This window comes from Anguilla anguilla, chromosome 13 (genome assembly GCF_013347855.1).
Source record: "Anguilla anguilla isolate fAngAng1 chromosome 13, fAngAng1.pri, whole genome shotgun sequence".
Lineage (NCBI taxonomy): Eukaryota > Metazoa > Chordata > Actinopteri > Anguilliformes > Anguillidae > Anguilla > Anguilla anguilla.
This window is the reverse complement of record NC_049213.1, coordinates 33,078,069-33,094,964: the sequence shown is the minus strand read 5'-3', so window position 1 is coordinate 33,094,964 and position 16,896 is coordinate 33,078,069. Positions and strand designations below refer to the sequence as shown.

General features: G+C 42.2%; 1 protein-coding gene across 2 annotated transcripts; it reads left to right on the top strand.

Moving 5' to 3' along the window:
* The first annotated feature begins 200 nt into the window (after window positions 1-200).
* On the top strand, window positions 201-16,079 carry arl8a (ADP-ribosylation factor-like 8A). 2 transcript variants are annotated; one of them, XM_035387099.1, is made up of 7 exons: window positions 207-672; window positions 7,031-7,111; window positions 8,361-8,434; window positions 9,715-9,808; window positions 11,340-11,407; window positions 13,164-13,234; window positions 13,745-16,079. In XM_035387099.1, the coding sequence occupies exons 1-7, from the start codon at window positions 550-552 to the stop codon at window positions 13,792-13,794; spliced, it is 561 nt and encodes a 186-aa protein (XP_035242990.1). In that variant the 5' UTR covers window positions 207-549; the 3' UTR covers window positions 13,795-16,079. The 2 variants fall into 2 exon arrangements, with proteins under 2 accessions (XP_035242991.1, XP_035242990.1); XM_035387100.1 differs by lacking the exons at window positions 11,340-11,407; window positions 13,745-16,079 and having other exon boundaries at window positions 201-672; window positions 13,164-13,229.
* Window positions 16,080-16,896: the final 817 nt, after the last annotated feature.

The window sequence follows — 16,896 nt, the reverse complement described above, 5'->3', positions numbered from 1 at the left end:
AGCAGCCTCGCTGTGCCCCCTCCCAAATTCATGGAGAATGTTGCTGCGATGGGGCTTGTTGCACGATACAATTACAGAGTAATTCTGCATTCGATCTGCGCTTTTCTTGATTAAGCTAGGTAACTACAAATGTGCATTCTCACTCGCATTAATAAGTATGTCTCCGACAGAGGGCGCCGTCTTATGATGCTCAAATGCAAAATCGTCCTGCCGTGCCATCTTTAACCAGGCTCACTTCGCTGTGCATTGTTTCGGATCAGCTGTACATGGATCCGAAACCCCACCCAGCGAGGAAGGGCAAGCTATAGGGAAACAGTCGGGTAGTGAAAAAATACAGGGTGTCGTAAGGAGCTGGAGTGGAAATTGAACGTAGTCGAAATATACGATCTACATTTACGCAAAAAAAGCGAATCGTATAGAAATAACACACCCTAGCTAGCAAGCTAGTATTCCGCGTTCTCTGTGTGCGATCTCAGCACGGCGGTGGTGTAGACAGTCAGCTGATATTTTGCTACAACAATATCCTCTCCACCGAGCCGCTTTTCCAAGATGATCGCCTTGTTTAACAAGCTCCTGGACTGGTTTAAAGCGCTGTTTTGGAAGGAGGAGATGGAGTTGACACTGGTCGGTCTGCAATATTCGGGGAAGACTACCTTTGTGAATGTGATTGCGGTAAGTTGATATATCATTTATTTTGGTCTGTCATCTGGCTTGCTAGACGGGCGACCGTTGAAACCATGGTTGGGGCTAGCGGTCCCGTGATTGACGCGGTGCCTTACAAATTGAGAGCTAGCTACGCATTATGCACGATCATGGCCGTATGAACTTACCTAGCTAGCTAATGCCCAGACTGGCTACGCGTTAGAGCAGAATAGAGTTCACACAATTTGTGTGTAGTGAAAATGTCTTTTATTTCCTGGTATTACTGTGATGTGCAGTTCTACATCAAATGGCTAAGCGAAGGATGCTTTGCTGCTGTGCGATTCACCATGAATGGAGGATGGGGGCTATTATAAGGGCTGGACATAAGGTCTTCATGGGATGCCCTAAAATGTCCTAAAATAAGGCGATACTGGCCTCACAAATATATTTCGCAATATCCCATGCGAGTTGGTGTAATTGTAATTGTTGGTGTTTTGTTTCAGCTGTTGTATTAAATATGCTGGACATAACGATGATCGTTGCTGTTAGCTACAAGCGTGAGGCCTAGCTGCACGTTCAGTAGTATCCATGACATCTACAACATCTACGGTATAGTACGTCAATACAGCTGCTTACTTACCCTTTGCTACATTTGTCGCAACCACGCTTGGCCCAGAGCACTGTGTTCAACGTGGTGCTATTAACGTAATGGTTAAAACACTGGTTGTGTTTTAGATTTCAAGTTGGCTGTTTTTGGGTAACGCGTACTGTAGTTGCATTGATAATATTATTGTATATTTACTCAATGCGATTTGTGGTTTAACCCGAATTTAAACCATCAGGAACAGATCGGATCACAATTATGGATTCTGAGATTTTAAAGATTCTGAAGCGAATTCCAGTAAGAGCATATTTATCTTGGCCAAATTTGTGGTGTGCTGTGTACGATTTCTGTTTTGTTGGCAGCACTTCTCGTTCTTGTATACTGCTTATCAAATATTTTTTGTGCTACACGTAGGTTTTTGAGCCACAGTTAAAATAATTCTGGACTTTGAGCGTTAATTAATAGTTGGAATTATCGAAAGGCAAACAATGCATCAGTCATGTGCATTTGTTGTCTTGTGTATCTAGCCCTATTTTCAGAGCATTTGTTTCTTAATAAATCTCTGTCATTAAGTTAATCAATTGTAATTCATTAGTTACTTAATTAGCTAAGGTTCTCTTCATCAGAGAAACAGTTTTTAAACACAAGTTAAATCAATTTGTTGCTCAGTGGTTTCTAAAATCTCACTCTGCGACAAATGGCCAGACAAATGATTGTTGACAATTAATGTAACCACGTGAGAGAAAGAATTACAGTGAATTGCAGTATCATTCACGTGTTCTGAAAGAATTAAAATGTAAAGCAACAGATTAAACTTGTAAAGACTTGTAAATGCAAGTCTCAACAGGTTGACATATGTTTTGGTGTTTATAGTCTTATCTATGTGAATTAAAGGCTTTGCAGACTGATTTTTAAGAGTAATCACAGTCACACTACCTCAGATTCAGTTAATGGGTTTCTTTTTCGCTTGTAGCCTTTACACTACCCCTGAGTACATTTAGGTTTGGGTTGGAACAGTCTCTCAGTCTTTCCAATATGGCATTCAGTTTAGTTGAAAGGAAGCTCAACAGAGGTTGGTGTGCTGCGTGGTGCTGTGGTTATGTTTTAGTATTTGCAGGCGTCCTATAATCCATATATTTGGGTGATGTAAGTGATGCATATTTCATCAAAATCTGAATCAAGGTGATTAACTTAGCCCTAACTTTAAACACGTATTATCTGTATTGGTTTAGAGCCCATAGTGGCCTGTATGGATGTAATGCATACTGTAACAATGTCTGTGGTGATGGTTTATGCTTTATAAGAGAATGTTTCCTTGTTCAGCATTCCACCCCACCGATTGCCTCGTGGTATATAGCCTACATTTTGTCTGAAATTAAGCCATATGTGGTAGAGTACCATTTTAAAATGCCATGTGCATTGGAAAGTACTTTGATGATAAAGGTCAAGGAAGCATGCCCTGGTATTCTTATTTGAATTTCACTGCTTTTTGGTATTGTCAATTCTTACCAAAAGAAGGAATGAACACTGCACATTTAAGCTCTGTAGTTTTATAAAAGCTCTGTAGTTTTATAAAATTATGGAGCTCAAGTTTGCACGGTTAATTTATTCTTTTAATATGATCACTTCGATCACCAGCACCTTATGTAAAATTATGGCATACAGTTATTTTGCTTATTTTTTATTATCAGCTCTTACTGTCACTTAAAACAGTTTAAAAATGAGTGGAATAAGTTACCAGGATGGTATTCGTCATTTACTGCAGTTCAGATACTGCTGAGATGATGTGGCCTATGTCTTTGCAAATATGAAATGTGTGAAGACAGCATCAGGCTACAAAGGGAGCTGTTGCAGGGCAGTGCTTACTGGGAAATGCACTGGCAAGGTTCTGGAATTTTACACAAATGTGAGGCGTGGCACCCGCTGGTACACAACGCATACATGCCCACAAACGACATTGTGAGAGGTGCTACCGCACTGTACACACAGGGAATTTTATCTGTGTAGTTCAGTACCTGAAAAAAGCGTCCATGCGTGGTTTGTTTGGGCAGTTAATCTCAATCCATTGGGTGGCTGGTAAACTTGTAAAGGTGTCCATTGGAAGAAATGTGATGCATCAGTAGACAGAGCCTGGCAGACTGGAAATAATGGTCTCAGTGTCCCAGCACATGGTCATGCTTTATGACCCATGGTGCGTTGGGGGAAGATACGTGTGGTACGAAGGTTTATGGGTTTGGGTAGGTGGTCCGGGGTTTGGGGCGTGGTGGCAGTGGTGGAGGGGTTGGGGAAGGGGCGGCGGCGGTGGTTGGGGAGTGGGGGGGGGGGGGGGTGCAGGTGGGGGGGATTGGTTGGGGGGTGGTGGTTTGGGGGGATTGGTTGGGGGTGGTGATTGGGGGGTGGGGGGGAGTGGTGCCAGTGGGGGTGATTGGTTGGCGGTGGTGGGGGTGGGGGTGGGGGTGGTTGGGGGAGTGACGGCGCTGGTGGTAGGAGGGTTGGTTGGGGGTCGGCTGTCAGTTTCGGCGACAAGTGATTCAGGGGAAGTTTACGCTGGCTAGCTGGCTGTGGACTCTGATGAGCATTCTCGCTGCACCCAAGGCGCATAAAACCCAGGCCTGCCCGAAGGTCATTTGCACATAAATTCTGAGCCTCAGGAAGCAAATAAATTCAACCTGAACCATGAAAGAACGAGTCAGTTCCACACGGTGCTCTGTCTAATGCAAAATTCCCCACTATTCCTACTTAGCAGGGACCAATCCTGGGAGATAGAGATTGGAGGAACTTACCTCTGTATTGGAATTATTTGATTATGCCCCTTAAAGCCTTGGATAAATTATGTGCTAAGCCAAGCATGAATCGCCCCCTGATTTGGCTATATAGAAGCAGAGACAGAACTGAACCCTAGGGTGGCAGTTGTTCCATTTTGTAGGGAATTCCAGGTGTTTACATGTCCTTAGACATTATAGGCTCATACATTATAGGCAGCTTAGGTCACATGTTAGGCCTGTTCATTTCAGACATTGATTTGGACATAGTCCACCCTTGTTTGTCTGAAATCGGAAGTAGTTTCATGTCTCTTGAAAAGGGAATTTTTTTTTCTTCCAAGAATTTAATTCTGTCATATGTTGTTTATTATTTGGGCTAGTTGAATTAAAAAAATGTAAAAATAGCAGGTTTGAAGTGGCTAAGCAGTTGCACATGCTACACCATCTGGGAATAGAGGACTTAAAAAATTAAAATTAAAATTAAAAAGTCTGACAGCCGCATATTTTGTACTTGCATGTTTATGCATTGCACAGAGCCGGGGAAGTGCAGCTCGCTGTCCGCGGTCCTCCGTACAGTGATTGATTACCGAGCACGTCATGAAGTGTGTTTTGTTAACTTGAAGGTTGCGATAATAAAACTGGAGATAAACATGTCACCCGTGTTTTGGTTCCCGGCCCTTTCATCTATCGCTGTGCACAACCTTGCCAACATTATTGGAATACTTTGACGCAAACCTGCGATGTCAATGATGTAGCGCAGGGATCATCAACTCTGGCCCTTGAATCCAAATCCAGCCCTGGTTTTCTTTTCTCCCGGGTAATTAGTGCTACTGATTAGCCAGACTGTCTTCACACCTGACTCCCAGGCAAAGGGAGGGTGGAAAACCAGCAGTTCTCGGCCCTCGAGGACCGTGAGTTGCTGATCCCTGACGCAGCGTGTGTGGCTGTTTAGCCACTGTTCCCTGCTAGCAAGCGTGTGGAGAATCAAACTGAGAAACTGCAAGAGTGCCGTTGGATGTAGGTAACCTGCAATATGTGTTGGCTTTGCCCAAAATGAAGAAAGGTAGTTTTTTTTTTCCTTCTGTGTTCAGCATTCAGCAGCGCACAGCCAGTATTTTGTTTAAGGTGGTTTAAAGTGGTGTAGTCATAGTCACCATAGTCACCTGAGTCATAGTCAGACTGTTTGTAGTCTCAAATCATGACAAACCGCACTGCAAACTCTCTCGTGGAATTAAACAAATTGAGGGGAGCTCATTCGGATAAAGCTCACGTGCATGCTGCAATACACTGATTATAAATGGAATTCTAGTCTGTGGCCGCTCAAAATAAAGTCACGAGTCTGTGCTTTGTGTCTTAATGCCTGTGGTCAGTCTTTTTCTGTTTCAGTAGCTGGTGAATAACCGATGTGGCAATCACAATTTCTGTATTTCTGTGGCCTGTCTTTGCTTGAACTTGAAAAGTGGTCGACTGCTCTTTGCTAACTCCGACGAATATGCATTAATTTTTTTGAATGTCATTTCCGACTGTGAAATGCAGTAGATGCGTAACGATATAGGAAATGTGCAAAGGCGTTAGGAAATTAATAACTGTTGCATTTGTAATGGTACCGAGGAGCAGATATCGGTTATTGTTTATACTGCAGTGTGTGTTAAAATTCTGCTGTAAGGTTCTCACCAGAACCAGTAAAAGAATGCGTATTTTCACATTCTGGCCTCTTTGTGCTACTTATTGGCTTCTTAAGGTACTGCTACTCACTGCTTAAAATCCCTTTATGGATTTTCACTTAATTACCCTTAGAGAGGTGCTCCGTTCCTACAGGCTGCATTGTAGACTGAGGTCACCAACTGAAAGGGATTTTCTGTGTCTCATTGTGCGGCTTGTACAGAAGAGTTGAAATAGCATTTGTTATTCCGACTCCTAAACTGGAATTCCCTGCCTAAATATCAACATCCACAGGGTGTCTGTTTTTCATTCAAATTTACAGATTTACCTCTGTCAGCATACTAAGTGTACATTGCTGTACACTCTCACTCTCTTATCTCTTGGAAACATTGTGTTGATTAGACATATGTTTTCTCTAGACATAAGTCTTCTCTAATCAAGCAAAAACATTTATTGTGTCATTTCTTTTTTGTATTTTTAAAAAGAGCCTTGCAATGGTCCTGACAATGAATGATTATTAAGCGCCCTACGTATAAACCGTCTTAATGCCTGAGGAATTGTTCATGAAGCTTGTTTTACCAGTCCACCAGTCCTTTCTGTTTATAAGAGCTAATGAATATTGACTGGAACTGCTGATTAACATGCTGTGTGATGTTTCGAAACATGTTGGCTGCCACACGTAGCTGAGAGTGCTTATGAATGCTTATGTCACTCATCCACACATTATGTCTGTGTTAACGTACTACACGCACAGCATCAGATCTGTAGGCTGCGCGTAGGCTTCATAATGCCCCTTCTGTATTAATGTGTTATTGTCATGCTGATGTGAGTAACTATTGTTTCAATAGTGTTTTTTTTCTGATGATTTCTATGGCGGCACCTGTAGGACTGGTCTCCCCTTTCTTAAGTCCCCAGTACACATGATCCCTCGTCAGTAAACGTTTTGTGCCAAAATTGGCTATGTTCCTCAATGAGCAGCGCTGGGTAATGAATACTGTATAGCCTCTTAGTCTTGAAGTAAGGTGTGTATGAGTATGGATATGGACTCAGTCAAGAGAGATAGTTTGTATATAAAACATAAAACAATTTATGGCTCCATCAGTAACTTGTTGATGCTTAAGATATAGAATAGACTTGGAAAAACTTGCTGTGTGTATGGTAGCTTGTGTCTGACGTGAAGAAACTGTGAGCTGGGAAAACTACCACAATACTACGGGTACAAATATGAAAAAGAGTTCATTATTCACTGCTACATTCTGAATGTTAAAGGAGAAATATCCACAATGTCTCTGCCAGCAAAACATTGAAATTCTGTTTAAAGCTACATCTCTTTGTTTCTCTCTCTCTCTCTCCCCCACAGTCTGGCCAGTTCAGTGAGGACATGATCCCCACTGTTGGCTTCAACATGAGGAAGATCACAAAGGGAAATGTCACCATCAAGGTCAGATTTCCGTTGAGACTGTGGGCAGTTCTTGCTATGAGCTTCCTTTGGAGTGTCCCTGAGTACGAGGGTTGGGCGACATGCCACAAAGATATCTGTCAACTGTCTTTGCCACCATACGATGCGTTCCCTTTTCGTCTTTTTTTCTTTAATTATGCCTAAATCGGTAGTAAACAGCCAAACTAAAGAGGCTGCATGAACTGCATCCAGAGGAAGAAACGTAACCACTGCTATCTGTTGGGTGTTGATAAGACAGCCAATCAGCACCTAGGTCATACAGCTTCCATGTGATCACGTGATGGATTTTTGCCATTAACTTGGAAGCTGTGAGGCCTTGCTGCTAATTGGGTTTCTTATGGTTGCCCAATAAATAACAGTGGTGATGTTTTCCGAAAGCATTTCGCGCAGCCTCAGAAGCATGTTTGTTTACTACTGCATCAGGTATAATTTAAGAATAAAATACAAAATAGAAATACAATACACCACATGGTGGTGATGACGGTTATTGCATTCAATAAATATTGTCGCAGAATATCGCCCAGCCCTACCCAGTACTGCTACTGAAAAGGGCACTTCAACCAAGACTATGCTCACAATGTTGCCCAAAAAGACACCATGATTACATCACTGGTTTAACATGAGTAGTGCTAATATGGTCATGAATCTACTGACCATTTCCTTAACTGTGAAACACTTCAGCTATGATATAACACTGCACAGAACTAATAGACCCAAAGTTCTTGGAAATAATTATAACCTTTCTACTGAAAACCAGAATTGCTTCTGTTAAATGCATCTCGTAATTGATAAACCAATGGGTACTCAACCAGTATTTGTTCAGAATACAAATTAGGCTGTATTCAACCAATGTATGTCCTTAATGTTTACTTACAAGTAAATGCAAGCGTTAGGCTTGTTTTCACAAACTCTATTTGGAGTGTTAGTATTAGCGATTGCTGAACTCAACAAACTGTTTATGAAGAGAAAAGAATTATTGCTTTTCATTGATAGTTATAGTAAAGGACAAATACTGGTTGATTCAGCCTTTGTACGCTCCATGACCAACACAGCCTTGTTGTTCATATTATAAAAGCAGATTCCGGTTACAGGGTTCAGCGCCATGGCACAAAGTTATGTACTGAAAATCAGGTCAGGGTGTCTGCAGTACGAGATCGGCGACATCAGTGGCCTTCGCTGTGTAGCGCATGTACGCGGTCTTGTGTAACCATGGTGATGTCTGTCTCCGCAGCTGTGGGACATTGGTGGACAGCCGCGGTTCCGGAGCATGTGGGAGCGTTACTGTCGCGGCGTCAGCGCCATTGTGTGAGTTCCTGATGCTAAGGCGCCGTGTCATGCCTTGCCATGGATGCAGTTATCGATGCACGTTTCTGAAATCGGCACTGCGCTGACACCTTCGTCAACTCGGACGTTCAGTCAATAACCTGGGTTATTTATACTCCGAGATGCCTTTCAGCTGTTGAAATGCGGGGTTGCACTGACACATACATTACTCATTAAAAATGATTAATAAACTTGTATCATGTGTCATTTATGTAATTCCTCGTAGTTAGTCCTTGTAGTGGCTAAACATTTGTTCTGGTTTACATTGAAGGGTTTCTTTCTAAGTTGTTTTTTTTTTTTTAATCATTTTTTCATGGTGAGAAGGAACTGGGTATCATCATAGGCATGTGATTAAATCATAATATGAAAACACAAGGAAAGCATTTATAGAATCGATGATGTTACTACACGGATAGAATATCAGAGGGTCCAGGACAGAGCCTTGGGGTACCCCTGTAGAGAGGGGGCAGGGGGCAGAAAGGTAATCTCCATGGCACCTGGAAGGTGCCACCTGCTTAGTAGGAGACGAGTCATCTGGGCTTATTCTGCATCATGGTTATGATCTGAATAAAGGAACCACTGGATGCATATTTCCGCATGCCTCTTAGCCTTGTGTGGCCTATGTCGGCCCATTAAAAACTCATGACTTCCCATAATGTATAATCTACATTTTGATGAGGAAGCATTACTTACTTTTAAGCAACCAAACAATTAATTTATTATTCAAGGAAAAAAAATTCCCAGCACTTAGTTCAAATTGTGTGCTGTTACTTGTGTTTATTGTGGTAGCAGCTTTTCTAACTGAGCATAATTTGATTTGCCTTTTGTAAGTTATACTGTAAAGGGACATTCATTAAATTCTGTTGTGCAGCAAAACCAGTCTACCCATTTAGCATTGTAATACAGTTCCCGTAAGGAGTCTCACCGACACCTCACCAAGCGTCATAGATAATGATTACTTTGCAATGAAGTATGGGAGGTTAATCACATAGCTGAGGGCATGAATGTCAATGAACACATACGTCTGTCATCAGGGCTAATTTCTCTGAACTTTGTGCCATCTTGCCAAGCATATTATTACGCATATCATACTATTATTGCCTGCAGATAATATATAAAAAATACATTGTTTCTTTACATTTTTGGGTGAAACTTTTATTTTTTCGCTTGAAGAAGTTTGTTTAAACTTGTTCAGTCCAGCATGCAATATTTACGGGTCTAGATGTCTGTAAATGTTCAATTATTATTTCCCTCTTATAAAGGTACATGGTTGATGCTGCTGACCCAGAGAAGATTGAGGCCTCAAAGAATGAACTGCACAACTTGTTGGACAAACCCCAGCTCCAGGGTATTCCTGTGAGTACTCCCTTTGACTACATCTCCCATGAGCTCTTAGCCATGTTCCAGCAGCTTGGATTTAGTGTCAAAAACAAGAGCACATAAGTGAATGTACAAATGAATTCTCTGAAGTATACGTCATTCTTACTTCTTGTTCCCTGAATTCATTGCTGTACAATGCTAATTGTTAAAATTTATATGCCATTTAGATGAAGGAATTATTATGGGGATTAGATAATAGTTTGTAATAATCTGGTCATATCAATTCTCAGGTCAAGAGATATATTGAGATACGCACATCCTTCAGCTAATATCTCATTCTGCTATTTATACTCTCAGGCAGTTCAGATTCCATAAAGAACAGTGCATTTGCACAGGCTTTGTGTTTTGAATAGCAAATAGTTTCAGTAAGTGCTTTGGTTCCAGATTACAGAATTAAATTTAAATGTAAAACATGAGGAGAATGAGGGAGTATGGACACTAAGGGCTGTATTTTCATGACGCAGAAAGTTTGGCTCAAAGCTCAAACTCATTTGGTTTAGCACAAAGATGGCTATTATGAAGCAGTGTAAGCACATAAATTAAGTTTGCTTGCCAGTGTTTTGCCAACTGAACATGAACCATTGAAATAATGAGCGTTTTTCGTGAGTAAGAAAGAAAGCAATGAGTCACATTACGTATAAATATTATTTTAATGACGGTGCCCTTACGATGCAGATGTAGCCCTAACCGATTCGGAGAAGGGCCAGCGCCGTGACGGTAATGTGGCTCTGACCCGACGTCCCAACAGCACAGCGACTATGAATAATGGATGCGTGTTAGCTGAGTAATGGGAAGAATGCTTGCCCTTGATTTATCGAGTGTGGGGAGTGGGAGGGGACCAGGCCTCGCAGATGCTGCTGCTGCTGCTGCTGCTTTCACTGGCGTTGTCCGCTGACGAGAGCCCGTCTGTCCAGACGCGCACATCGACAAAGGGGCTGACATGTGAGCGGCCATCCGTAATGGATGGAGCGCCGGGGCGATATTGATATAAAATGGTATTTGCATCGTTATTTATTCATTAATAATAATTAAGGCTGAAAATTGGAACAAAGGGTGTGAGAAGCGGTGCAGTTACGGGCTGTCCCGCTTTGCTCGGGTGCACGTTCAAATTTTGGGGTAAACCTTCATCTTTGATTACTCTTCACCAGTGGAACTCCCATTAACCTCTGGACTGTCGATTTCAAGTTATGCCTTTGGTTTCAGATACAGTATCTTGGCACAATTTAGTCTGAAATGATTTCTCAGACTTTCTATTTCTGATAATCGTGTCCAAGACTGTGGGAATTTGATCTGGTGTGCTCATTTTGGTTTCCATTTTATTTTTAACCTTTAAAGTAAAAGCATATATGTTTTAGTGTAATAATGGATTTCAAATTTGTGTGCTTGCACAAGAGGAACAATAGCATAGTTTTTATTATCTTAACCGTAGACATTCATGTCAGTTGTAAATGTTCTGAAAGAAATGTGAGATGTGTGTGCCCTAATTTGGATTTATTTCACCTACCAGGTCCTTGTCCTGGGAAATAAAAGGGATCTTCCGGGTGCCTTGGATGAGAAGGAGCTGATAGAGAGAATGTGAGTTGTGATTTGGTGGGGGCGGGTGTGGTGTGGTGGGTTGAGATCTTAGACACATGCCCTCTGGTTGCTGTACAGTTGTAGTCTACCTGCTAGTAAGGAAATGGCATGGGGGCCAGGGCTGGCGGCCAATGAGGAGTAAGGAAATGGCACAGGGGTCTGGGCTGGCAGCCAATGAGGAGTAAGGAAATGGCTCAGGCGCCAGGGCTGGTGGCCAATGAGGAGTAAGGAAATGGCACAGGGGTCTGGGCTGGCAGCCAATGAGGAGTAAGGAAATGGCTCAGGCGCCAGGGCTGGTGGCCAATGAGGAGTAAGGAAATGGCACAGGGGTCTGGGCTGACAGCCAATGAGGAGTAAGGAAATGGCTTGGGGGCCAGAGCTGGCGGCCAATGAGGAGTAAGGAAATGGCACAGGGGCCAGGGCTGGCAGCCAATGAGGAGTAAGGAAATGGCACAGGGGCCAGGGCTGGCGGCCAATGAGGAGTAAGGAAATGGCACAGGGGCCAGGGCTGGCGGCCAATGAGGAGTAAGGAAATGGCACAGGGGCCAGGGCTGGCGGCCAATGAGGACTAAGGAAATGGCACAGGGGCTAGGGCTGGCAGCCAATGAGGAGTAAGGAAATGGCACAGGGGCCAGGGCTGGCGGCCAATGAGGAGTAAGGAAATGGCACAGGGGCCTGCTTGTTGTGGTGCTCTGATAAGTGGGACTTAAAGTAAAATGCCCCTGACCTCCCTCTAAAGCTTCTCATTACTGTTTAGACTTATCCATTTCTCTTTCTCTGTCTCTCTGTCTCTCTGTCTGTCTTTCTCTTTCTCTCTGTCCATGTGTCTGTCTCTCTCTCTCTCTGTCTTTCTCTCTCTCTCTGCCTTGTCTCTCTCTATCTCTCTGTCTTTGTGTTTGTGTCGCTCTCTATATGTCTCTCTCTCTCTCTCTCTCTCACACACACAGACACACACTCTTGCTGTCTGGTTGTGTTTCTTTTTCTCTCCCTTTCCTCATCTCTCTCTCTCTCTCTCACACACACACAGACACACACTCTTGCTCTCTGTCTGCCTGTGTTTCTCTTTCTCTCTCTCTCTCTCTCTCTCTCGCGCTCATGCTGTGAGCATTACCCAGAGGGAGGTGGTAATGAAAGTTGTAAATTCGGCAGCTCTGCCCGGAGCTGGTAGCAGGTGCTGCAGCAGGGAGTGAACCGTCCCTGTTTGTTACTGCTGTCACTGTCACCCCCATCCAAGGTCCTTCCCTTCCACAGCTTTTCCATTTTACTGTTTATTAGTAGCAACAAGAAAAATATGAGATCATTTTCCCGGTGATAATTTTGTAATGCCTCTTTCTGGTTGCAAATTCAGGAGTGGGGTTTCTAACCATTTTTGTTATTTGGTGCTTGAATTTCTTGTTGATTGCCGATTCTAGTGCATTTAATAATGTTCTTTTTTAATAACAATTCTTTTGGGGAATTTACTTAAGAAATGGCATGTAAAAATACAAACATAATGTTAAGGCTTATTGTATTTGAAGGTTTTATGACTAGGGTTTTTCTTTTGACCTGAAGAAGACCCAGTGTGGGACTGTTTTTTGCCATGTCATATTACCTCTATCCTACACCTGCATTACTTATTTAGATGTGTGTGTATGTGTGTGTGTGTGTGTGTGTTTTCATAATTTCATAAATGTAGCTTTCCTTGTCCTGCTTTTTAATAATGTTCTCACCCTTCTTTACTGTGTCATGTGACCAGACTAATCTGTTATCCCCTCAGGAATCTGTCTGCCATCCAGGACAGAGAGATCTGCTGTTACTCCATCTCCTGCAAGGAAAAGGATAACATTGGTGAGAGTGATTCCTCATATCCACGAGAGGCCAGTCGAAAGGGAGCCCGTACCTAGATACTTTGACGGCAAGCTATGGTAGCAAGAGCATTAGCTTGTGTGTGTTATGTAGTTTGTATTTACAAGCCTGTGATTGTGTGAGGCCATTTATTTAGCTTCAGCTGGGCTGTGGTTAAGCCTTTTCCCCTGTTTACATGCCTAATCACTGTAATCACGCACCTCCAGCTGAAGGCTTAGGTGTAGTTTAATGGGAGACCGGGGGGAGGTGTGACGTGTCGTGTCCCAGGTTACGAGGGGACATCGTTCGGACTTCAAGGCTATTGGACGCAAGCCAGTTCCCCGTGGTTACCAGATTCGGAAATGAGGCCGAGCCTGCTGGCGGGAATTCTGTTTCTGTCAACTAATGGACATGATAATGTCACGTCCAGCGGCAGAGAGCGATTGTACACCACAGCACACCAGGTTAACTCGTTTTTGTCCTCTCTCCGTCTCTGGTTTGCTCCCTCTCCAGACATCACACTACAGTGGCTGATCCAGCACTCCAGAACCAGGAGAAGCTGAAACCAGAGACCCCAGTGACCTGAATGACAGCATCGTGACACCACCCTTACCACCTCCTTCCTCCTTCCTCCTTCCTCCTCCTCCTCCTCCAAGATCTTTTCCCTTCTGTAAAAACTCCCCACCCCCACCTTCTTCTCCCGCCTTTTGCCAAGGTCCCTCCTGATTCCATTCTTGTAAAGAGGGTATGAAGAATATTATTTGCACTTTTTCAATATTTTTGTTTTATACTTGTATACTTTCGCTTTGTTAATATGATTTCAACTGGATGAAATTTACACTTGATAGTTACTGGTCAGAGATCCTTTTTCACCACTTCGCTTCCCCCCCCCCCCCATGTTCAATTTTTGTCGATTTACACATGGTACGTGACACCAAGTATTATTTGAGAGGCAACCTGTGTTACTCCCATGAGGTAAAAACAGTAGAGAAACGTCCATGTTCATCAATCAATCTGTCATCTCTGCTTATCCAAGTAAATATAAGTCTGTATATAATGAACACGGTCGGATTACGATTCAACTTGAGAAGCTGTGAAGTAAAGTGAGAATTTAGCAGCCTTATTCAGTTTCCTTCTTCGTCAGATCACTACTGCTTGTATAAATTGCCAAAATAAGTGTCAGGTAAGAGGACATCATGAGACTCACCTGATGTCTTTCATATTTTTGTAAGATTTTAGGTGGTGGTAGCCATGTCCACGATGATTGACCCTACCAATCAGGCTTAGTTACTTCTGTTTACTCTCAGTTTGTATACTGAGCTAGCATTGTGGGTTTTTTTTGGTTTTGTTTTTTTTGTTTTTTGCATTTGAAGCTGAAATTGGACGTCACAGGTAAAGTAATTGAACCACATCATAGCTATTTGCTGTTTGAGACCAATTGGAGTGAGCCAAACCTTTGTATGAAAGCAGAAATTTTTGAAATTGAGGAATTTGATGAAGAAAGCTATTTGAAAGAGTTGTTGAAGCTTTGTTTTGTTGGAACACTAAAATGCATTTGTATCGTGCAGTGCAATGGTATTTTAGAGCTTTCGGCTGCCAATTTAAAAATGTCATATACTGTCAGCGTACGCTAAAGTCTTCTTGTGTTGATTCACTGGTATTTGTTATGCATCTATCATAATTTATAGCCAATAATTAAACCTTAAACTATTGTAAAAAGCTATTTTCATTTTTTTATGAATGTGTTTTTTGTGCTCATCATTTTATGCCATTCAGTTTACTTGTATTAAATCATAAATTCTTATCATGGCTGTGCTTTGTTTACACAAATATAATGTTAATCAAAGTAGGAATATCAATCACATTTTATTTTGTTGAAACTAACACTTTTAGTGCCATTTGGAGTCTGTTCTTATTTGCATCCAAGTTTATGTTTTGCACCCAGTTCTTTCCGTCTAAAAGATTTTTTCTGATACAAAAACAGTTGTGACAACCCAAACATTTATGCTCAGACCGAATGAAGTAATATATAAACTTGATTTACCCAAGCACTGTTGGCACCATGGTGACACATTTTATGGCATAAAAGATTTACTTGTAAACCTGTGGGACATCATGTTTCTTAAGAATGAGCTGACCTTCCTTTCTCACTATGTGCTTGGTTTTTTTTTATGAATTTGTTGTTAAATTGTTCTGCCTGTTTACTTGCATTATGCTACACTTTATCAGAGTCTGTAAGGGGGATTATGGAACCAAGTGGCTAACGGAACAGTTGAAATGATTTTATCTAAAATTTGATATCTATGATACTAGCTTAATTGCAGATATGCAAATATTCATTAAAAAGCAGCAAATGATTTGCTTTTTCTGCTTAAGGTCCTAGTGTGACAGAATTGTATAATTTATTTTTTACAGCATGGGAATACATTTATACAGTGTTTCATATGTATAAAATGTGCGTACTGATTTACGTATGTATACGGTTTGCTGGTGCAACGTATCGGCACGTTGTGTGTCAGGTGACTTCTATTTCCTCTATCGCAGTTCCTCAGTTATGGATTCATTCTAACGGTCTCGGTCCTCTGTCCTCTTGTCCCTCTCCTTCAGATGTTTAATAGGCATCAGGGTGTCTCCTGTGGGTTACACACGTCTGTGAATTATGAAATTAATTGGACGGTCATGGTATCACTTGCAATGACTATGAAGTATTTTTGTTCCGTAAAAAACGCCAAGTTCATCTATTATTCATGATGACCTTTGATGTTTTTGCATATTTTTGCAAGCGCAGTTTTTGAATTGTACTCCCATATTGCGTAGACTAGCGCCTGTATTAGCCCTTCACTTTCAGTGAAATAGTCAGTAAAGAAAAACACAGCTTTTCGCTGACTGGGAAGAGTTAACTGTGTGCCATCAAGGTATTATCAGATTGTTTGCGCTCTTGCGATTTGATGGTGGGAAACCGAACAGGAAAATATTTCAGTAGCATGACTTATACCCTCCTCTCCATGTGACCCTTTGTTGCCTTTACTTTTGCTCCTGTTTTTCACGTTACAAACTTTGTTTGAAAAGCACCTGTTCCGACTAACGCTGAATAGATCAGCGGTAAGAATTTATTTCGGTAGGTACTGAGCCTGGGTACATGATTATAGTAAATATGTGTACATTTCATTGTTTATTTTATTTGTAGTTTTTTTTTTTTTTTTTGATGGGATCTTGTATATAGTGACTTAAAAACCAAAAGGACTTTGTAAGTGTTCTGCAGACTAATTGTGGCTTACCGTGTCCGGACGGCGTCCTGTTATGTTTGCAGGTTGGGAAGGGGCGGATCTGCTGGTTGGGGGCGGCGGGGGGGGGGGGGTGAGTGCGCGAACGCGCGTCTCGGGCGAGTGCATGTCAGACAGATCCCCAGTCGGATGTAGCGGTGTGTGAAAACGTGCTCTTCCCGCTCTCCGTCACAGCGCGCTGGGCTCACTGACTCTCAGAGCCTCTGCTACTCATTCCTAGCCCTGCAGGCCTCCAGCCAGGAGGGCAGCTGTTCAGAATTAGCATTTTAAAGCACAGATATTTAAAATTCAGAAGTACACTTTGGCTTTTACACTGATCATTTCCAATCAAAATGCAAACTGCAAAAATCCTGTAAAGATCAATATTTTTATTATTATTAG